Source organism: Dendrobates tinctorius, unplaced genomic scaffold (assembly GCF_039654945.1).
Source record: "Dendrobates tinctorius isolate UK_male_01 unplaced genomic scaffold, ASM3965494v1 ptg000079l, whole genome shotgun sequence".
Lineage (NCBI taxonomy): Eukaryota > Metazoa > Chordata > Amphibia > Anura > Dendrobatidae > Dendrobates > Dendrobates tinctorius.
Window position 1 is genome coordinate 1,667,176 of NW_027361747.1, and position 23,335 is coordinate 1,690,510.

Here is a 23,335-nt window from a genome sequence, read left to right on the forward strand (position 1 = left end):
CAGTTTAGTGCAAAAGCAGTAGGAGAACATAAAAGCGAATTAGCCTTACCGCAGAGAATCATGTGTCTGAAAAAAGGACCACCCAATAATAAACCAAGAATTACACTAATCAAATAAACAAGAGCCAACTGGCTATCAGGATGGGTGCTGTGTCCCCCAATGAGCGTCTCGGAGAAAAGGATTTTACGGTGAGTACTCTCAAAAATCCATGTTTCTCCTTCGTCTCATTGGGGGACACAGACTGTGGGACGTCCTAAAGCAGTCCCTGGGTGGGAGCAACTCACCGGTCCAAACCGCATGCTCACCTGTTTAAAGGTGTGCCACTGCTGCCTGGAGAATTTTCCTACCCAGGCTCGCATCTGACGAAGCCTGAGTATGCACATTGTAATGCTCAGAGAACGTGTGCAGGCTTGACCAGGTCGCCGCCTTGCATACCTGCTCTACCGAAGCCTGGTGCCGAAGCGCCCAAGAGGCGCCCACTGCCCGAGTCGAGTGCCAGTTGGAATCAGCGTGCCTCTGATTCGGTAAGCCTCTTGAATAGTTAGGCGAATCCATCTGGCTATGGTCGACTGTGAGGCTGCGAGCCCTTTCCTGCGCCCTTCGGGGATCACAAACAACGAGCCTGTCTGGCGAAAAGGTGCTGTCCTTGACACGTACCTCCTGAGGGCCCTTACTAGGTCCAGCGTGTGGAGCGCCTTCTGTGTACCGGAACTGGACAAAAAGAAGGCAAAACAATGTCCTCATTAATATGGAAAGAGGACACAACCTTCGGCAGAAACGGCAGCGGTGGTCTAAGGACTACCTTATCCTTAAAAAAGGTCAGAAACGGAGCTCTACAGGATAGGGCTGCCAATTCCGAGACCCGCCTAATGGAAGTTATGGCTACCAAAAACACGACCTTCCTGGAAAGGTATGACAATGCGACTTCCTGCAATGGCTCCAAAGGAGCTTCCTGCAGGACACCCAGAACCAGATTAAGGTCCCAGGCGTCTATGGGCGCTCTAAAGGGGGGCACTAAGTGAGAGACCCCCTGAATGAATGTCTCGACCTGCATATTGGTAGCGATCTTTCGGTGGAAAAGGACAGACAAAGCCGATATCTGTCTCCTCAGGGAACTCGGGGCCAAACCTGCGTCTAGGCCTGACTGCAGAAAAGCCAGAATGTTGGGAACCGAGAAGGACAAAGGCGCAACCCCGTGCTCTCGACACCAGAGAAAGAAAACCTTCCAAGTGTTATGATAAACCCTCGCCGAGGTCGGCTTCCGGGCGCTAACCATTGTAGCAACCACTTCACGCCCAAACCCCGCCTGGGTCAGAATCCAGGATTCAATGGCCATGCCGTCAAACACAGGGCCCCTAAGTTCAGGTGGTAGATCGGCCCCTGGGACAATAAGTCTGGCCGTTCCGGTAGACGCCATGGCACGTCTGCGAGAAGCTGTACTAGATCCGCGTACCAAGCTCGACGGGGCCAGTCTGGAGCCAGCAGAATTGCCGGGACCCTCTCTATCTTGATCTTTCTGATGACCCTCGGGAGAAGAGGCAGAGGAGGAAACAGGTATGGGAGCCGAAACTGGCTCCATGGAAGGACCAACGCATCCACTGCGATTGCTCGCGGATCCTGGGACCGGGCGACAAACATGCCCACCTTGGCGTTCTCCCTGGAGGCCATCAGATCCACGTCCGGAGTCCCCCACCATTGGCAAATCTGCTTGAAGACCTCGGGATGCAGGGACCATTCCCCGGCCATGACACCCTGCCGACTCAGGAAATCTGCTGCCCAATTTTTCATGCCTGGAATGTGAACTGCTGAGATTACTGAGTGGTGCCTCTCGGCCCACCGGAGTACATGCTCTATCTCGCGCCTTGCTGCGCGTGCCTCCCTGGTGATTCACGTACGCCACTGCCGTGGCGTTGTCTGACTGGACCCGGACTGGGCGACCTGCTAGCCAGTGCTGAAAATGCTGCAACGCCAACCGCACCGCTTGAATCTCCAACAAGTTGATCGGAAGATGAGCCTCCTGGGGTGACCACTGCCCCTGTGCCGTGTGATGACGAAATACTGCTCCCCAACCGAGAAGACTCGCGTCGGTTGTGACCACCAACCATTGGTCTGGAGGAAATGGTTTCCCCTGAAGGAGAGAGGAGTCGCGCGTCCACCATTGAAGTGCTCGTCGGACCTGAAAGGACAACCTGCACTGATGATCTAGGGAGAACGGACTCCTGTCCCACGCTGCCAAGAGAGCGTGCTGCAGGGGCCGACGATGAAATTGAGCAAACGGAATTGCTTCTATTGCCGCTACCATTCTCCCTAGAACCCTCATCCCAAATAGAATCGTGTGAGGGCCTGGTTGCTGAAGACTCCGAACTCCCTGCCGGAGCGCCCGAGCCTTGTCCTGAGGGAGAATTACCAACCCTCGGGAAGTGTCGAAAATCATCCCTAGGAATGGAATCCTCTGAGCTGGGATAAGAGATGACTTTTTTCCATTGACCAACCATCCTAGGCGAGATAGGGTATCCAGCGTGATGCTGACATTCTCCTCGCATGCTTGAAAGGATGGCCCCTTTACTAAGAGGTCGTCTAAGTACGGCAAAACCACTATGCCCCGAGAATGAAGAATGGCCATAACGACCGCCATTACCTTCGTGAATACCCTGGGAGCCGTGGCTAGCCCGAACTGCAGAGCCACAAATTGAAAATGCCGGCCATCGATTGCAAACCGAAGGAACTTTTCATGCGGGGGGAAAAATAGCGATGTGCAGGTAGGCATCCTGAACATCGATTGAGGCTAAATATTCTCCCTGCTCCATGGCCGATATCACTGACCGGAGGGATTCCATCCGAAAGTGCCTGACTCTGATGAACCTGTTTAGGAGCTTTAGGTCCAGAACCGGTCTTACTGTTCCGTCCTTCTTGGGGACCGCGAACAGGTTGGAATAAAATCCTTGAGCCTTTTCGCCCTCTGGTACCGGGACAATGACCCTGTTGCACTGAAGAATCCTGATGGCTCCTAGCAACGCCTCTGCCCGGGACTCCAATTTGGGAAGCCGGGAAAGAAAAAATCGCCTTGGCGGATGTCTGATAAACTCTATTTTGTAGCCGGATGACACTAATTCCGCCACCCATGCGTCGTGTGCCACCTTGACCCAGACGTGGCGGAACCTGAGCAGACGACCGCCTACTCTGCTGTCTTCGGGTACCTGAAGCCTCGAGTCATTTTGCTGAGGGCCTCTGGGACCTGGCCCCCCTTGACCTGGGTGGACGGCCCCGTATCCTCCCCAGCGGCTTGGCTTTATACGTGACCTGGCGCTCTCTGTCTTGGTTGTAGCGAGCTGGGGCGGTAGAACTGGCCGCTGTTGCCCATCCGGGGGCGCGAAATGCTCGAAAGCGTGCCTGCGGTTGACGAAAGGGCGGTCTACTCTTCTGCTGTGGGAGAAAGCTGCTCTTTCCCCCTGTGGTATCCGAGATGAGTTTGTCTAATTTCTCTCCAAAAAGTCGGTTACCCTGATATGGGAGGGACGTTAACGATTTCTTAGAAATTGAATCAGTCCGCCATAGCCTTAGCCACAAGGCTCTCCTAATGGCGATAGCGTTTGCCGCCGCTGGTGCCGCGCAATTAGCCGCATCCAAGGATGCATTAGATAGTCACCCGCCATTGCGATCTGATTTGCTATCTCAGACACCTCTATCGGCAAATCTCTATCTTGCAGGACTCTATTCAAAGACTCTGACCATGACATCATGGCCTTGGCCACCCATGTTGCCGCAAATGAAGGCAAAAGTGCTGATCCCGATGCCTCATACACCGAGCGGGCTAAACCTTCCATGAGCCGATCCGTGGGGTCTTTAATGGAAGAACCACTAGGCACTGACAACAGGGATCTTGAGGCTAGGCGTGACTCTGGGGGATCCACAATCGGAGATTCCGCCCATGTATTACAGAGCTCTGGTGCAAACGGGTATCTCGTCTCTAGCGTCTTTTGTCCCGAAAAGCGCTTGTCTGGACGTTCCCTGTGCCGTTGCACCATGTCCTCGAATTCTGGATGAGTGCTAAACACCCTATGAGTTTGCCTGGCCTTTTTAAAAGATATCTTATGCCCTGCGGTTAGGGAGACATCCTCCTCAATACCTAGAGTCTCATTGACCGCCTCAATGAGACTGTCTACCGTCTCCCGACACCCCGGAATATCCAGGTCCAGGGATTCCTGCATGTCCTCATCCGAACTCTGCTCGCTCCCAGACAATGGTGACGGTGAGCGAGACGCCGCACTCACGGATGCTGAAGCACCGGAGGGGCCCGGAGACGCCATATGGGATCTCTCCCTGTACGTCTGTTTAGAGAGAGTGCGGCCCCTGCAGGCCGGCGGCTCTTGTGAGGTGGATGAGCCTTCCCAAACAGGCGAGCCGTCGTCTCTACCCCTATCCGGGGCCTGAAGGGTCTCAATCGCCTTCGTAAGCGAAACCATAGACCGAGAAAGTGATAACGCCAATTCCGGGGGATTCGAACCCCTGGGCTCCGTTGGAGGGGAGGGCTCCTGGGCGCGTTCGGAACTACAGGCTTCACATAACTTAATAGTCTGTGCTCGCGTGAACACAGCCCCACAGGAAAAGCATACGGTATAAAGGAACGTGTGCTTTTTCCCTTTTCCAAACATACTGCAGAAAAGGCCAACTTTCTCTCTTTTTCCCTTTTTATTTTTTTTTTAAAACATAAGGGGGAATGAGGAGAAGGAGGAACACTTGCCCTAGTGTGGCTCTGGGACGGGGTCGCACTTACCCGGCTCCTGCTGTCTCCCCGCGCTCCTGATCCTGCTGTCGCTTCCTCTGGGTAGGCTGTGATGCTCTGCTGACCGCGGCCTACCCTGTTCTGAAGCCGGGGCCTCAATTTTATCCAATTTTATCATGTCGGGGGGCGGGCCTTCCCCCCGCGGCCTAGGCCGAAGCCGCTGGCTAAATTTAACACTGCCCGCCCGAGCAGGGGCGCGCTTGTGTACCGGAGCTGGATCCTGACGCTCCCCCGGTACCCCCGAGGCGCCCTCCTTCCCCAGCTGGGGAATCTCCTTGCGCCCACTGGCTACAGGCATGGAAGGGAGGAAGGAGAGAGGGAGGCAGGAGGGAGGAAGCGGAGAGGAGAGAGGAAGGAGGGAGCTGCTGCTGATAACCGCCTTTGGTAACTCTGCAGCTCCAGCCCTGCTGGGGCATACGACTTGTATTAAAGTGTTCGTCGCTCTTCCTCAGCCGGCGCTAGCCTGGAGCCTCTCACTACCCAGGGGCCCTCCCAGCCCAACCATACCTCCTTGAGGACATGAGGTAATCCATTTCGGACGGTGCAGGCACCCTAGCTCCATCCGCCTTGTCTGGGCGAGGAGAGGGACCATCCGCCGCCATGCAGCACCCCCATCATGCGTTGGTGGAGCAGTGGGGGCGCACAGACTAGTCTTGTGCCTCTGTGCAAGCCCATGGTCTCACTACCTAGGGGTGGACAGGGCTAAGCCTGGCATAATGTCCCACGTCGCGGGAGAGGAAACGTGGAGGGACACTCGCACGTGGTCGCCCGTTGCTGGTTTGGGGAAATCGGATCCTTTCAATAGGATGCGTTGCCCCTGTCTTATCTTCTCAGAAAATAAAAAAGAAAAATAGATGTCTGGGAAAAGTCCCAGAGATGTCCCTCGGTGCGGGAAAGGATACGCGGAGGCGATACTCGCGCGTGCTCGCCCGTTGATGTTTTGGGGAGATCGGACCCTTTCGATAGGGCCCGTCACCCCTGTGTCCTCTTCATAGCGAGAAAATATTAAAAAAAAAAAATAAAAAAAAAAAAATAGTCTGGAGAGACCCAGACTGCGTGTGCCTCCATCAGACACTAAGCAAAAACTGGTTTCCGCCCGCTATCGGGGCGAGGGTGTATGCGGCGGAGGAGGAGCTAACTTGTTTTTTGTATACTTAGTGTCAGCCTCCAGTAGCACACACCCACAGTCTCTGTGTCCCCCAATGAGACGAAGGAGAAAAAACCGCAGCGTGAGTACAGCGGATTTGTAATGCCATAGGCTAACATGGTACTGTACCATGTCTGTGAAACTGCTGCGTTTCCGCAGGGTCAAAAACGCTGTGGAAACGCAGCAGAATCTGCAGCGTGTGCACATAGCCTTATTAAAATACGTACAAAAGAAAAAAAGTGCGGCAACAACATTAATACGGTAATCAGAATTACTGAGCTGCTGGAGATTAGAGGTGCATTCTTACACAAACTGGCAACCATGTTGTAAGGTCAACATCCTACCGGGAAAAGACACCCGCATGGGGTTTTCATTAATATTTAATCAAGTAAAAAAAAAAAAAAAACTCACTTTGCACCTCTTCCATTCATTAGTGACTGAGCTATTTCTTCTTTATTCAGTGTGCGCATTAGTGTTGATCTCATTTAACGCTTGCCGCCTATTAACCCCATAACTGGCAGATGGCCGAGGGGCCCGAAGTGTTCCCTGCACCTCGGATACGGCATCGTTACCTCCGCATTTTCTGTGACAGGCAGCACAGGTGGGTGCAAGATAAATTAGCTTCTTTGCTCCCAATTCTCTGGGCCACACTAGTCACATACTAATCCTGTAACCCCTATGGGGCCTTTTTAACCTTTCACCCTCCTTTCCATAACAAGCATCTCGAATACCTCACACTATAAATGAAATGCATATATTCCCCAACCTATTCATTCGGCATAACATTAAATACAAATAATGATTGCGAGAGAGGAGGTGGAATATGAAATTTCAAGACTTCGTCCAGAGAAAACAGTCGGAGTATCACTGGGTGGTTTGCCGGATTTTTTGATTAATTGCATTATTCCCCATTTGTCAGGTTGCTAGTCTCAAATCACTTTCACATAAAATACTTTTTCTCTGCTTCGTTTCTTTTCTTCTTTTTTTTTTCTCTTTCTCAGCCATAGAAAGTTTGAAACCCTGGAAAACTCGAAGTTACAAATGCCAAGATAAGCAACATAATACTTTAATTTTTCAGTAGAAAATTGAAGCAGAAAATTCTGAAGCCTGGGCCTATTGTAATGATAGATATGTGTTTTTATGACAACGTGAGACTAATTCTTGCATGCTGTGGGAGAAATAAAAAAATAAAAATAAAATGTTGATCATTTATAAGCAACAGTGAGTACAAAAGGTTGTTTTTGTATTTTTCTTCGGCAGAGTATATAGGATTTGTGTTCATGGTAAATTGTTCTACACGGATTCTGTCACCTTCTAAATGCCGACCATGAAATCTCTAGTCTGACTGATTATATTGACGTGAATTCCCTTTTTCACAAGTAAAATGCACAAATGTGTTGCAAGAAAGAAATAACAACACTGATCATAAGGAATGATGTGGCCCCGAGTAATGACAATGCCTCGCACGCTCCTCATCTTCTCTTTATGCTTTCAGGCAATTCTCCGGAGTGGTCGGTAATCCATTAGCGCACATAATGACAAACACATAAGGCATGACATCTAAAAGGACAGGTCACATTTGCCTATTGCACACAGCTTTATTTAAGGCAGAAAAAAAAAGAGCTTTTGAACAGACTGGATGAGCAATGTCTATGGCACACCACCGACCGGCCGCACAGAACTCAATCCAATGTTTCGCAACTTTTTCAGTGAATTCGACACCTACTTTTACATCATATTTTATCATTAGTTCTAACATTTTGGGTCAATTATTTTCTAAACATATCTTTAGAACGGATTTATATGGAAAATCCAGCTAAGATCCAATCTTCACAGGTGATTTGAAAAAATAATTATGTAGAATAAAGTTACAATTAAAAGCAATAAGATCTAAAAAGAAATACGTATACATCTATGCATGTGGGAGATGGATCCGACCTGGGGCAAAAGAAGTTTAGTATTTAACTCAAAATTCTGTCTCCTAACAATGGAGATTCTAGTATTAAACAATTATTAGTTTTCAAGGATAATTCTGTTGCACATCTTATAGTTTCTGGGAGTACGTCTTATATATAGAACAGTCCCTTACAGAACATTATAACAATATCCGCAGGCTCAGCCTTGGTTTCTTTTAGCTGAAACACAGGATTTTATAAAGCTGGTATATAGGTGGCATGTGACAAGTAATATAACATGTTGCATTATAACAGCTGGATTGATCACTGTGTTACTAAGGTTTTATCCATCAGACAGTTTTGAGTGTTCCTGATAGATTTTTTTCATGCTGATTTCAGAAATGACTTCAGATTTTTCCTATCACGTGAGGTTTTTGACAAATGATATGAAACATTATAATATTCTGTTATAATTCTAAAAACTCATATGAACTTTTTCTGAAACAGTATATTGTGAATTTTCCACTGAAACATCATAAATCGCTGATCTACACATATGCAAGCACTTATTCAAGTCTTCAGGTCCAGGTGAATTACACCCCAGAGTTCTGAAGGAGATAGCAGAAGAAATTTTTGAACCCCTCCATAATCTTTGAAAATTCTTGGAGAACAGGAGAAGTCCCAGAAGACTGGAGAAGAGCAAATGTTGTTCCTATCTTCAAAAAGGGGAAGAAGGTGGACCCAGGCAACTATAGGCCGGCGAGTCTGACTTCTATACAAGGAAAGATCTTTGAACAAATTATTAAACAACATGTATGTCAGTACCTGGATAAGAATGAAGTGATTAAACAAAGTCAGCATGGGTTTGTAACTAATAAGTCATGTCAGACTAACTTAATTTCCTTCTATGGCAGAATCACTGATTGGGTGGATCAGGGAAATGCTGTAGATATAGTATATCTCCAAAGACATACTGATAGGGAATTTAGATAGTGAGCCCCATCAGGGACAGTGATGAAAATATGTGCAAACTGTAAAGCGCTGCAAAATATGTTAGCGCTATATAAAAGAAAAAAATAAATAAATAAATAATATCTTGACTTCAGCAAAGCATTTGACAAAGTATCTCACACAATCCTTATTGAAAAAAAGTATGGAATGGACAAGGTGGATTCATAACTGGCTAAGTGATCGGACCCAAAGAGTGGTCGTAAATGGCTGCACATCCAGATGGAAGAATGTCTCAAGTGGGATAACACAGGGCTCTGTCCTGGGCCCTGTATTGTTCAACATCTTTATCAACGATTTAGATGAAGGAATTGAGGGTAAACTGATTAAATTTGCTGTTGACACAAAGCTAGGAGGGATAGCTAATACTAGAGAAGAGAGAGAGGATTCAAAAAGATATGAATAAACTGGAGCAGTGGGCAGCAACTAACAGTATGGTTTTTAACAAGGAAAAATGCAAAGTACTACATCTGGGCAATAAAAATGAAAAAAACATATACAGAATGGGAGGAATAGGGCTAAGCAACAGCACATGTGAAAAAGACTTGGGTATACTAATAGATCACAGATTGAATATGAGTCAACAGTGTGATGCAGCAGCAAAAAAGGCAAATGCAATTCTAGGATGTATTAACATAAGCACACAGTCTAGACCATGTGAAGTCATTATTGCCCTCTACTCCTCTTTGGTCAGACCTCATCTGGAATACTGTGTCCAGTTTTGGGCGCCACATTTTAAAAAAGACATCAACAAACTGGAGCAAGTTCAGAAAAGAGCGACCAGAATGGTGACCAGTCTGCAAACCCTGTCTTATGAGGAAAGGTTGCAGGATTTGGGAATGTTTACCTTGCAAAAGAGGCAGGCAGAATTATTCGGATCAACACTACAAGAACGGAATCTCTTATTACCAGGAACAAGAGTTTCTGTTTTTTGCAGTTGTCAAGAAGACCTTAATTAATTTTTCAACCATGTCAACAGTTTAAACTTTTGCAACGATGTCTTGGGGTTGTTTGGTGCTCTTGGAAGCGAACATGACCCAAAGGAATGGCGACTGTTCATTGACTCGTCAGTTTTAAGACTGATGGCTGTTTTACTACACAACGGAAATATCTATCCTTCTATACCTACTGGACATGCTGTACACATGAAAGAAACGTATGCGAATATGGAGTTACTGTTGACCCACCTTAATTATAGAAATTATAACTGGAACATATGAGGTGATCTAAAAGTTGTTGCACTTCTTCTTGGACTGCAGCTTGGATATACCAAGTATTGTTGTTTTATTTGTGAGTGGGACAGTCGTGCACGAGAAATGCACTATTTCAGAAAGGACTGGCCACTCTGCGAAAACCTGGTTGTTGGACAGAAGAATGTTAAACATAATCCTCTTGTTGATCCGGGAAAAAAAAAATAAAAAAAAAAAATGAAGGAACTGTCATTATAAAAAAAATTCCTAAATACATTTAATTAGCAAATCACAATTGTTTTGTCTAGAGAGGTAATGACTATTGAATTAAAATGGTCGTCACCTTGTTACACTATCAGAATGTTAGGACGGGAGCCTGTGAACATGTAGGATTTGAGCAGAAGGAAGGACTACCTCTTGGGACCTATGAAAATGTGATGACACTTTAGGTAGATAGGCCGGGTCAGGTTTTAAAATTACTCTATCCTCTAGAATTTTTGTAAAAGGTGGCCCTGCTGATAAAGCTTGAATATCGCTCACCCTGCGAGCTGATGTTAGTGCCACCAGAAGCACCGTTTTTAATGACAGGATTCTTAGGGATGCCGAGTGGATAGGCTCGAACGGAGGGCCTGTCAGTGTGGACAGTACAAGATTCAGGTCCCATGACGGTAACCTTTGACTAGCTATTGGCCTAGATCTGGTTGCAGCTTTAATAAATCGTGCCACCCAAAGGTTACCTGCCACATCATGGTTATAAAGGGCGCTTCAAGCCGCTACTTGTACCTTTAATGTGTTGACCGCCAGACCCTGTTCTAGGCCCCTTTGTAGGAATTCTAGGATCTTATCAATCTGAACCCCATCCTGAACCGTTACCCCAAAAGTGGATAAGAATTTTTTCCACGTTCTCCCATAAGCTCTCATCGTAACCGGTTTTCTACTTTGTTGTAATGTAGTTATCAGGTTCTCTGAAAATCCTCTGTCCCTCATCAGCGCCCTCTCAAATTCCATGCTGTTAAATGGAGGTTCACTACCTGAGGGTGTAACACTGGGCCCTGCGATAGCAGGTCCGGGAGATCCGATAGGATCCATGGGTCGGTTACCGAGAGCATTCTTAGCCAGGAGAACCTGGTTCTTTTGGGCCAGAAGGGGGGTATTAATATAATTCTTGCCCCGTCCTCCCTGACTTTTCTTAAGACTACTGGAATAAGCATGATCGGGAGAAAGGCATATGTTAGACTCTGTGTCCATGGGAGCATAAATGCATCCAGAGCTACTGGATTCCCCCTGAGGTCTAGGGAACAGAAAGTTTCCACTTTTTTGTTTCTGAAGTCGGCAAACAGATCTATTTCCGGGGCCCCCACATTTTTACCATCTGACGAAAAATGGACCACTTTAGGACCCATTCCCCTTGCCGTAATTGGGTGCGGCTTAGAAAGTCTGCCCTTTGATTCTCCGTGCCTCGGATGTGTAGTGCTGACAGAGATGGCAGGTTTGCCTCTGCTAGTTTGAGGACTCTGGAAGATGTGTCCATTAGGGCTCGGGACCTGGATCCCCCCCTGATGATTTATATAGGACACTGTGACTCGATTGTCCAAAAATATGCGGACATGATGATTCTGGAGCAGGGGTAGGAAGTGTGTTAACGCGTAGCCCACTGCTAAGAGTTCTTTCTGGTTTGAGGAGGCTTCTACTTCTTGACCTCCCCACACACCCTGAGCCACCTCGTTGTTCATGTGTGCTCCCCATCCCGTGGGACTGGCGTCCGTGGTAACTTTGTGTGTTATTTTTGTTACCCAGGGGATGCCTTTGGAAAGATTGTCTTGGATTCCCCACCAAGCTAGGGAATGAATAGTTTTTGAATTTAGGGTAATACGATCCTCTAGGTGTCCCCCTACTGCTGACTGGTTGGCTAATACGTCCCACTGGAGATCTCTCGTGTGTAACTGAGCCCATTGGACTGCTGGCAGGCAGGCGGAGAGAGAACCCAGCAGTGACATAGCTTTTCTTAACATCATGGAGCGATTTTGGATTGCTCTTGTTATAATCGGAGCAATTTTCTCCTTCTTGTGGTCTGGGAGGCGGCACTCTTGAATGTTTGAGTCCAGTGTTAGACCCAAGAATTCCTGTACTCTGCTGGGCTCCAATCTTGATTTTTTTCAGGTTTAGGAGCCAGCCCAGGCCCTGTAGAGTGTCCATCACCCTGTCCCTCTGTTCCCGGCATTTTTGAGCCGAGTGGCTTGTTATTAAAAAGTCATCTAGATATGGGATTATTATGTCTTGCTCCCTTATATGGGCCATCATTTCCGCTACTATTTTGGTAAATACCCGTGGAGCTACAGATATTCCGAACGGCAAGGCTCTGTACTGGAATTCTTTTACCTTGCCCTTTATTGAGACGGCTAACCTGAGATATTTCCTGCAGTCTTTGTGAATGGGGACGTGATAATAGGCGTCGCTGAGATCTAATACCGTCATGAAGCAGTTTGGGAACAGGATTTTGGTGGTGGACCTGATCGACTCCATCTTGAAGCTTTGATTCCTGACGTATCTGTTTAATTTTTTAAAATTTATGATCGTCCGAAAAGTGCCATCTGGTTTGGTCACCAGGAAAAAAGGGGAGTAGAACCCTCTGCCCATTTCCTGCAGGACTCCTTTTTTTACCAGGCTTAGGACCTCGCTTTCTAGAGCTTCCTGCTCTTGCGTACTGGATCTTAGCGGAATCATTACATACTTTTGAGGCGGGAGAGAGAGAAAGTCTATTCTTAGTCCCTCCTGGATCAGGTTTACTATCCATGGGTTGTTTGAGACTCTCTTCCAGGCTAGAAGGAAAAGGGTTAACGTTCCCCCCACCCTAGGCAAACTGTCACTTAGAGGGCTTTTTGTCTCGGGACGAGTTACCAAAGAGGAACCCTCTCTCTCTCTTCTTCTGTCATCCCACTTTTGTTCCCTCGGGTGTTTCCTCTGAAAAAACTTCCCGAAAGGGCCTCTTAAATGCTGCAGGCCCCAAGTTTGGGAACCCTTTCTTCTTGTCCCCTGCTTTCTGGAGTATGTCATCTAACGTCTCCCCAAAAAGAAATTTCCCTTCGCAGAGGATTGAACACAATTTCATTTTGGTCTGTAGGTCCCCTGGCCAACTTTTGAGCCATAGTGTTCTTCGGGCTGCATTTGAGAGTACTGCTGCTTTGGACGATAACCGGACTGAATCAGCTGATGAGTCCGCTAAGAAGGCAGCTGTTCTCCTTATTACTGGGATAGAATCTAGGATTTTATCCCATGGCGTCCCTTCCTTTAGTTGCTTTTCAAGTTGGTCCACCCATACCATTAGGGATCTTGAGGTACATGTTGCCGCTATGGCTGGCCTGAGATTACCTCCTGCTGACTCCCATGCCCCTTTAAGAAAGGTATCTGCCTTTTTATCTAGGGGATCCCTGAGGGTGCCCATGTCCTCAAAGGGAAGCGTGAATTTCTTTGAGGCCTTTGCGACGGCTACATCGAGTTTCGGGGTTTTATCCTAAGACGTAGATGCTTCTTCATCAAAGGGATATTTTCTTTTAAGGGAAGGGACAGTCGTGTTTTTCCTGTCAGGTTTGCACCATTCTTTTTTGATTAGGCCCTGAACATTTTCATTAAGCGGGTACACTCTCCGCTTTTTCTGGCCTAGTCCCCCCGAACATTATGTCCTGGACTGTTTTATCGGGCCTAGGGTCCAACACCCCCATGGTAGACCTTACAGCATTCACTAGTTTGTCTACCTCTTCTAGGGGAAAACAGTGATGCCCCCCCGTTTCCTCGTTCGAGGATGAGGAACCGGATTCCGAGGTTTTAGACGTCATTTCTCCCGACGTCGAAGAGTCCGACTAGGAAGTCCCTATCGTGTCTTCCTTTTTAATTTTGTTCCTGTACTTGAGGGATATAAGGGCACTCTGAACCTCCGATTTGATTGCGGCTCTTAGGTCAGAGGCGAAGTCCGGGGTTTCCTGACATAGGACTTCATTTGTACAAGATTCACAGAGTTTTTTCTCCCATGATGTAGTTAGGGGCCTAGTACAAGTGGGGCATTCCCTGCTCTTCTTTTTCCCCTTCTTCTTTCCCTAATAAGGGAAAGGAATTCTATTACAATGGTGAACATTCACGAAGATCACTCACCCAAAAGTACGCGGCTGCAGGTACAGATTCGGGAGATGGAGTCAGGTCCTGTACAGGCTGATCTCCCGGTGGCGATTTGCTCTTTGCAGCTGACGTCATGCGCTGCGTGGAGTGACTGCTGGAACGGCCATTGCTCCTGTCTCGCTCCTTTTGGCGATGATGGTGGTGGTGATGGAGGTGCTTTTGCTGCTTAAGCTGCTGCCTGACTTGCTGCTCCTGTTGCTGGTCGCTATCCCCCATTGCTCAGAATCGCTTCCAGCCAGGAGTGTTTCCAGCCCCACCATTTTAAATTTCCTGGTGTGTGACGTCACCGCTCCCATCCTGCACCGCTTCTGCCCGGGAGAGCGCTCCTGCGCATGCGCCGGTTCCCGGAAGCCGGTTTCTATTTCCGGGCCAGCGGCCATCTTGGTACAGCTCTGTACCATGTCGCTGCCCGCATATTCACCGGGTCCCTGCGAGCCCCGACCTCCTCTCCGAATCGGCTGCTCCTACGTCTCCCCCCGCTCACCTGGCAGCCCGCATCGGCCCCAGCGGTGGTGGCTTCGGGCACCGCACCCGCCGTGACAGGGGCCTCCCCGCTGCCATCTTTCGGTCAGGTCGGGCCCGGAACCGGATCAAGAACGCACAGGTACTGCCGTCCTGTGGGTCACCCATCAGGAACAGGAACCCAACTGCAGGCGGAGGAGAGGTACCACCCTTTTTATCAATCAATCAAATTTATTATCGCCAAGTACATATTACATATATACAAGGAATTCTTTGTGGCAAAGAGGCAACATAATATATAACAACAGATACAACAAGTAACATCTAACAAGACAGATACAGTATATAGTCTACACATGACGATTTAATTGTTGAACAGAGAGTGGATAGAAGCTGTTCATATGGCGGTTGGTGCTGCGTTTGGGGACTCTGAAGCGACGTCCTGAAGGGAGTAGTTGGAATGAGGAGTGTCCCGGGTGAGAGGGATCGGATGAAATTTTCAATGCGTGGGATCGAATACTCTTATCATAAAGAACCTGGATTTTAGGCAGGGGGGAACCTATAATTCTCTCTGCTGTTCTGAAAGTCCTTTGTAAGCGGAGTTTGTCATGCGCAGTGGCTCCCCCATACCAGACTATCAGAGAGGAACAAATCACAGATCTGATGACAGCATTAAAGAATAAGATCAGCAGATTCTTAGACAAACCATATCTTTTCAGCTGACGCAGGAAGAACATCCTCTGTTGTGCTTTTCTTATAACAGCATCCACGTTTTTCCCCCATTTAAGATCATGAGAGATGATAACACCAAGGAATTTGGTCTCTGTGACCCTAAGAACCACTTCGTCATGGATGTAGATTGGAAGTATCTCATGTTGATCTTTCCTAAAATCCACAACCACCTCAGCAGTTTTTTTAGTGTTGAGTACAAGATTATTGGCTTTACACCAGTCACATATTCTTTCCACCTCACTCCGATACAAGTCTTCAGCATTTCCCCTGATGAGACCAATCAGTGTCATATCATCGGCAAATTTCAAGATTTTTACTGAGTCTGCTGAAGAGATGCAATCATTCGTATAGAGAGAAAACAGTAACGGGGACAAAACACACCCCTGAGGTGCCCCGATGTTTGTGACCAAGGTGTCCGAAGTGAATGGTCCAACTTTTACACTTTGTATCCTGGCTGTCAGGAAGTTATAAATCCACAAGCATAAGTTGAGAGGGACTCCAAGAGCTACCATTTTCTTATGAAGTAAATTCGGATCAATGGTATTGAACGCTGAGCTAAAGTCCATGAAAAGAATACGGACGTACGAGTGCAGTTCATCTGTATGATCCAAAATGTACTTCAGTGCCAGATTGACAGTGTCGTTTGCCGAACGATTCTCCTTATAGGCAAACTGAAGCGGGTCCCATAGCTTCTGCGTGAATTTTAAAAGGTGGGACATCATAATTCTTTCGAAGACTTTCATAGCTACAGATGTGAGTGCTACTGGTCTATAGTCGTTCAACTCAGAGGATCCCACTTTCTTGGGGACAGGGATAATTGTGGAATTTTTCCAACACTGAGGTACAATGCACTCTTTCAGTGACACATTGTATATATTTGTCAGTATAGGGGCAAGCTGCATAGCACATACTTTCAGACACATTGGAGATGCACCATCAGGGCCAGGTGCCTTTTTGACCTTAAGTCCCTTCAGGATGCGTCTCTCCTCTGCCTCGGAGATCACTACTTGGGTGTTGCACCATGAATGATCTTTATATGAACAGACTGAGGAGCTTAGAGATGAATAGCCACTGTGTGTAGAGCTTGCCTCAAATCTGCAGTAGAATTCATTTACCTCTGCTGCCAGACTTCTGCTGGGGTTCACTATAGTGGGGTGGCTTTTATAATTGGTGACCTCTCTTAATCCTCTCCATGCAGATCTAGTATCTTTTGATGAGAACCTTTCCTCCAGAATCTTTGCATACTCGTGTTTGGCTAACTTGATCTCTTTAGATAGCGAGTTCCTAAGTTTCTTGAATTCAGTAATAGCGCCTGCTTTATAAGCCTCCTCTTTTCTCTTACGGATCAAGCTGACTTTATTTGTAAACCACGGCTTGTTGTTTCCCCGAAAGTGGACAGATTTGGATGGAATAAACGTGTCTTCACAAAAACGGATATATGAGGACACTGCATCAACCCATTCATCCAGACCCGAGCATGTTTCCTGGAATACCTCCCAGTCCGTGCATTCAAAGCATGCTTGCAGTTGCAATTTTGCCTCCTCAGACCATGTCTTCTTTGTATAAACTGTAGGTTTGGATGTTTTCAACCTTTGCCTGTAGGCTGGAATTAAATGAATTAGACAATGATCTGAAAAGCCCACTGCTGCTCTCCTCACTGCCCTGTAGGCCCCTTTTAAGACAGTATAGCAGTGATCAAGCGTATTGTTCTCTCTCGTGAAGCAGTTTATATGTTGAGTAAATTTGGGGAGATCCAGGTTGAGTTTTCCTTTGTTAAAGTCCCCCATTACGATCACAAATGCTTCTGAAGATCCTTTCTTCCCATTCTGATATTTTGCAAGCGAATTCGCCAATAGCAGCTTTAACAGATGCTAGAGGGGGAATATATACTGCAACCAGAACCATAGATGAAAACTCTCTTGGAGAGTAAAATGGTCTACAATTGAGTGCAAGGTACTCTAGATCTGGAGAGCAACCTTTTCCCAGTATGTTAACATCACAGCACCAGCTAGTGTTGATGTAGAGACATACCCCACCCCCCCTTTGTTTACCTGAAGCTACACAATCACGGTCAGCTCTGTAGATAACAAAACCAGGTAGATCCAGACTACAATCAGGGATGGTCTCATTCAACCAGGTCTCAGTAAAACAAAGAGCAGCTGAATTGGCCATATCAGATCTCATGTTACAAAGTAAGCTCAGATCCTCCATTTTGTTAGATAAGGAACGGACATTAGCCAAGTGGAGTGAAGGAAGAGCTGTTCTGAACCCTCTCCTCCGAAGGCGTGCCAGGATGCCTCCTCTCCTACCTCTCTTGCAGTACACCTCCACAGGTTTCAAAGAAGTAATGGATTTTATGTACTCAATTGTTGAATTAGCAATCATGCTCCAAGAAGGGGAGTCCATGAGAAATTGCGGATGATTCCAGAATAATAAATCGTCCCTTGAAATCATAAGAGTAGGTTTACAGAGTGCAGTGGCCATGATTACACTTAGCTTGTAGCTATAAAGACTGAACAGTCACAGCTTAGCAGAGTTAAATGTACAACTTTCCATAAAGGGTGCTCCCCGCACTGCTGGGGGGAGGGCATGGGTGCAACAAGACAGGGACATCAGGGGACACACCAACAGTTAGTCCAAACCTGCCCAGCTCACCCCTTCAGCTCCACCTGGACCACAAGAGCACCAGAACATCTCCAGCACCGCACACTCCACCAGCTTTCCTATCCCGGGATCATCTGCATGCTGGAAATGGGTACAAGTTGTAGGAAAGTTGGCAGGCAGCCAGCAGCTTCACTCTCTCCCAGCTGAAAACAGGCACGGAGCTCCACGAGGACAGAAAGACACCGGTCCCAGCTGGTCGCAGTCTCCACACTACTCCCAGCTCTGCCGAATCCTGTAGCCCTACAGCTCCACGTGGACCACAAGATCTCCAGAACAACTCCAGCACCGCACACTCCACCAGGTTTCCTATCCTGGGATCATCTGCTTGCTGGAAATGGGTACAAGTTGTAGGAAAGTTGGCAGGCAGCCAGCAGCTTCACTCTCTCCCAGCTGAATCCAGGCACGGAGCTCCACGAGGACAGAAAGACACTGGTCCCAGCTGATCGCAGTCTCCACACTACTCCCAGCTCTGCCGAATCCTGTAGCTACGCAATGGTGAGTGAACCAAAGGGAGAATTAACAATTAAACGGGGTAAAAAACTAAAAAACTCAGGAGGTAGGTTCCTGTCCCTGAAGGGTGGATCCCCTCTCTCCGTGGTGCTGTCATGGGTGAGAGAGAAGCTGCCTCTTACCTCAGCACCTCTGATATCTCCAGTATTAGATCAGATAGACAGGGTGGACAGCAGTGTAAGCAGCCTCTTCTGACCTCAGCACCTCTGGTATCTCCAGTATTAGATCAGACAGACAGGGTGTACAGCAGTGTAAGCAGCCTCTTCTTACCTGAGCACCTCTGGTATCTCCAGTATTAGATCAGAAAAAGATAGTGGACAGCAGTGTTACCAGCCTTTTTTTACCGCAAAACCTCTGGTATCTCCAGTATTAGATCAGAAAGACAGGGTGGACAACAGTGTGAGCAGCCTCTTCATACCTCAGCACCTCTGGTATCTCTAGTATTAGATCAGAAAGACAGGGTGGACAGCAGTGTGAGCAGTCTCTTCATACTTCAGCACTGCAGGTATGTCCAGTATTAGGTCAGAAAGATATGGTGGACACCAGAGTGAGCAGCCTCTACATACCTCAGCGCCTCTGGTATCTCCAGTATTAGATCAGATAGACAGGGTGGACAGCAGTGCAAACAGCCTCTTTTTACCGCAACACCTCTGCTGTCTCCAGTACTAGATCAGATAGACAGGGTGGACAGCAGTGTGAGCAGCCACTTTTTACCTAAGCACCTGATATCTCCAGTAGTATCAGTGCTCAAGGGCCCCTGTCCTAACACTTTAGGACAGATTTCTCTTAGTGAAACAAGGCAGCGGCCATTTTGATTCTATAGTGATTATCTCCCTAGACAAAAACTGACATTTGCTAATTAAATGTTTTTAGGATTTGTGTATACTGACATTTCCTTTCGTTATTTTCTTTTTCTTTTAAGATGGCAAACAGAAGTTGTAGAATTTTTTCATGAATAGAAATTTATAGGCAGCACTGGGCAAAATAAAAGAATGCTAATATAACGATGGCTAGGTTAGGTAGTGGTTGTAAAGTCATTCGTTTGCTGGTTTCTCATTATGAAGCTGCAATAATTATCCCAAAATCACTGTTTTTATTCACAAAAAAGAATTTCTGCTGCAGCGAAAAATGTAAGGACTAATGTTCCCTACAATGCAAACTCTGGGATCTGCTGCTATATATTATATTACATTACTGCAAAGTTATATTTTTAAAGATTTGATTCCATGTAGCCAGGACTTCAAATCAGTAACAAATCACTGCTGTGCCGGTGTCTACACAAATGCTTTTGCTCACCTCCCACGTGACAGAGCGCTGTGACTTTAAGACCTAGCGCACACTCCTCTGGCTGTATGACCACTGCAGCCTATCACGTGCACGTATAGGATAACACAGGGTTTAGCACTTTACAGTATATTTTTGGAACTTCTCAGATGTCCGACAAGCTCATGTCTAATTACTATAATGAACTGCAGAGATGTATAAAGTGACGTTTCATGTGCATATTTATATCTGAGGCTCGAAAATCCTGTCCAAGTCCAGAACCTTTTTGATGGTGTTTCCATATTTTGCCATCATACAGTTTCCAGATACATTTTAGCTACGTGTATATAAGACGATGACGGATTCTATTACACTCCTATGCACAGCAGAATTCACAATTCTGCTCGGTTCGGAGCCTAGACTGGCCCACATTCCCTGCTTGTTCAGATTTATATCCTGAACATCTTGCACTGAAATTCTCAAGAAGCGGCACAACAAATCGCACCGTGAGTTTGATAAAGGTTCTAGTAGCAACCATTAGAAACATAATGGCAGTGTGTGCAAAATATTTTTGTAAGAGTAATCCAGCCTTGTTTCACATAGTTTGTGTTTTATGTCAGTAATGAAAGGGGTTGTTTAGTGAAAAGAAGTTATCATCTATCAACAGGATAGCTCATAACTTAAAGGGGTTGTCCGGTCTTGAGCTACAAGTCTGCAGTCACTCTATATAACTGCAGACTTATGCATCCTCACATTGTGCACATTCTCCGGTGCCGGCGTTGGGAGCGGGCCAGTCGTGATCGCAAGTATATAATTTGCATACTCCCGGCCACACTCTGACTAGACTGTTTTCTGCCTCACTCAATGCACTTGCATTGAACGACGTCATACCAATCTAATCGGCACGTGACCACATGTATGCAAAAAGGAAACTTGCGGTCACGCCACCACCGCTCCCAACGCTTAAGGTAGTGTGCGCGATGTGAGGATTCACATGTCTGCACTCACATAGAGTAACTGAAGACAACCCATTTAGTAATTGGTGGGGTTCCAATCTACAGATCAGGAAACTTTTATACAACATGGAAGGGCAGGTCAGATGCGCGACTGATTCATTCTCCATGGACTTACCAGAAAAAGCAAAGCGTGGTGGTCAACAGGTGCAAGGAGCGACGGCTGACCATGATCACTGCAGTTATACCAATTCAGGCTGAATTCCCCATCCTCTCTTGCCCCCGGTTTCCTTATTAGCGTTTATGCACACAATGGAGCTACTGCCACACTGGCAAACCCTGATGATACAACTAAGGTACCAAACGTCTGGTGAAATATTCTCCATGTAGATACAATATATTCCATTACATTAACTCTTTTAAGGGGTTATCTGGTTGAGAAAATGCCCTTCACAAAACCCTAAGGCTGTGTTCACACGTTGCGTTTTTTTCGCGTTTTTACCAAATAAAACTCTTAAAAGAAGCTTCCCATTCATTTTAATGAATTCCACACTTTCTGTGCATATTGATGCATTTTTTTTTCCGCAACGCAGCATGCTCATTAATTTCGCGGAAAATTCCGCATTTCTAGCTATTTTCTGTGATTGTGACTGCTCCGGAAAAAAAACGCATTAAAACCGTGAAGAACACTAGCAGAAAAAAATGTGCGTTTTCTGGGAAGGAGTCAGGTTTTCATGCAGAAATTTTCTGCATACGTGTGCACATAGCCTAATGACAACTTCTTAGGCCTTTTACACAATTTAGTCTTTTGACGTTAGTCAAAATCCGCCCTTTTTTTGAAAAAAACGGATTTTTTTGGGCGAAATCCGTTTTTTCTCATAGACTTACATTAGTAACTTTTGTGTCTGCGTTGAAAGGACGGATTGCGACGGATCCGTTGCAGTCCGCCGTTAGCTAAAATGGAAGCCTATGGGCGGCAGATCCGTTGCAATCCGTCAAATGACGGAGTCCGGCAACGGATTCTACTTTTTTTTTTTAAAACTGAGCATGCCCGGAAGAATTTCCATTCATTTAATTTAACCCCAAAAGCCGTCCTGGCACAATCTCAATCTCTTGCTCTCTCTTGCTCCCTCTCTATCTGCTTTAAATTTCATACACTTGCTGCTGCGACGGTTCCGTCCAAAAAACGGATCCAGTGCATCAGTTTTTTGCAAATCTACAACGGATCCGTTTTTCCACACTTTTGACGGTTTGGAACTGACGCCAAAGGACTGAAGTGTGAAAGAGGCCTTAGCCAACAGAGGGACTTTCCTTATTAGGCACCTGCGCAGAGCATCTCCCCTTGGAGGACCAGGTACGTCCTACGGTGCATCATGGAATCATGCAGGAGAAGTCACCACTTGCCATGAAGTCCCCCCACAATACAATCTGTAGTCCTAATATAAACATTTTTTCCAAGTGTGAACAATAAGAGATACCATGAACTAAAAGCTATGGTTACAAGTTGATGACGAGATGAGCCTCTGAGACCTTCTCATGAGTCTTAACACTTACTTTAGTATTGAAATCAAGAGCTTTCTGTGACGTCTTGTACAGTTCTGGATACTTTAACATATTCTCTTTGCGACAGGATCTTTCAAATATTCCGAGGGTCAGCGGAGGAAGTGCGGTGAACATCTGAAGGACAGTGGGAAAACTTAACAAGTGTCGTGTCTACACTACCATCATCCACCAATAGTCTATACATGAAGGCTGAAACCTACCACATTGTACAGACCAATGCACCATCGCTCAAAGAGGATCTGTCCAGAGAACCCATTCATGAAGGCAAACCAAATCTAGGGAAAAAGAAGAAAGATTTAAGAAGTTAATTCTGACATGGGGTGAGACACATACATGGATCCTAATGTAGTCACTTCACTTGGCTTTGTATACTTTGTGTAATTAACATTTGAAAGGAATCTGTCAGCAGGATTTTTAATCTGAGAACCGCAAGATGTCGGGGCTGATAGTCTGATGTATCGCTTAGTGTGCTGCTGGTCGTAGTTTCAATAAAATCACTGACTGGTAAGAAGAAGATTATTACTAGAAGACTAGTTGTTTCATGCCATGTAGTCCTCATGCTGTGTTATCCTGCCCTCAACACTGATTGGCAGCTTTCTGCCTATGCACAGTGTACACAAAAAGCAGCCAATCGGTGCTGTGGGTGGGGCGATACAGAGCTCAGCATTCAGAGAACTGCAGCATAGTAAACAGTGGTTTTATAAAAATGACACCAATCAGCCTATTAAGTGACATATTGCTGGAATCAAAGTCTCTGTATCTACATTATGCTGCTCTCAGATTACATAGCGAAAGCCTGCTGACTGATTCCCTTTAAGAAGATTTAGTCTTCAAACTATAATGTAACAATTCACCTATATGGCAGCATTCATTGACTTACTTGTGAATTACACACATATATTTCTTCTAATATATAAAGCTCAAGTGTGTGTATGTGTGTGTGTGTGTGTGTGTGTGTGTGTGTGTGTGTGTGTGTGTGTGTGTCCGGGATAGGC

At 46.4% G+C, this 23,335-nt stretch overlaps 1 protein-coding gene across 6 annotated transcripts in view; it reads right to left on the reverse strand.

The window, feature by feature from the left end:
• ATP8A1 (ATPase phospholipid transporting 8A1) overlaps positions 1–23,335 on the reverse strand; it is a 311,188-nt gene that overhangs the window by 48,368 nt on the left and 239,485 nt on the right. For all 6 annotated transcript variants that reach the window (XM_073583432.1, XM_073583434.1, XM_073583430.1 and 3 more), the window contains 2 exons: positions 22,541–22,615; positions 22,332–22,454 (listed from right to left, as the gene is read on the reverse strand). In XM_073583432.1, coding sequence (XP_073439533.1) covers positions 22,332–22,454; positions 22,541–22,615 — 198 coding nt within the window. The remainder of the gene's footprint in view (positions 1–22,331; positions 22,455–22,540; positions 22,616–23,335) is intronic.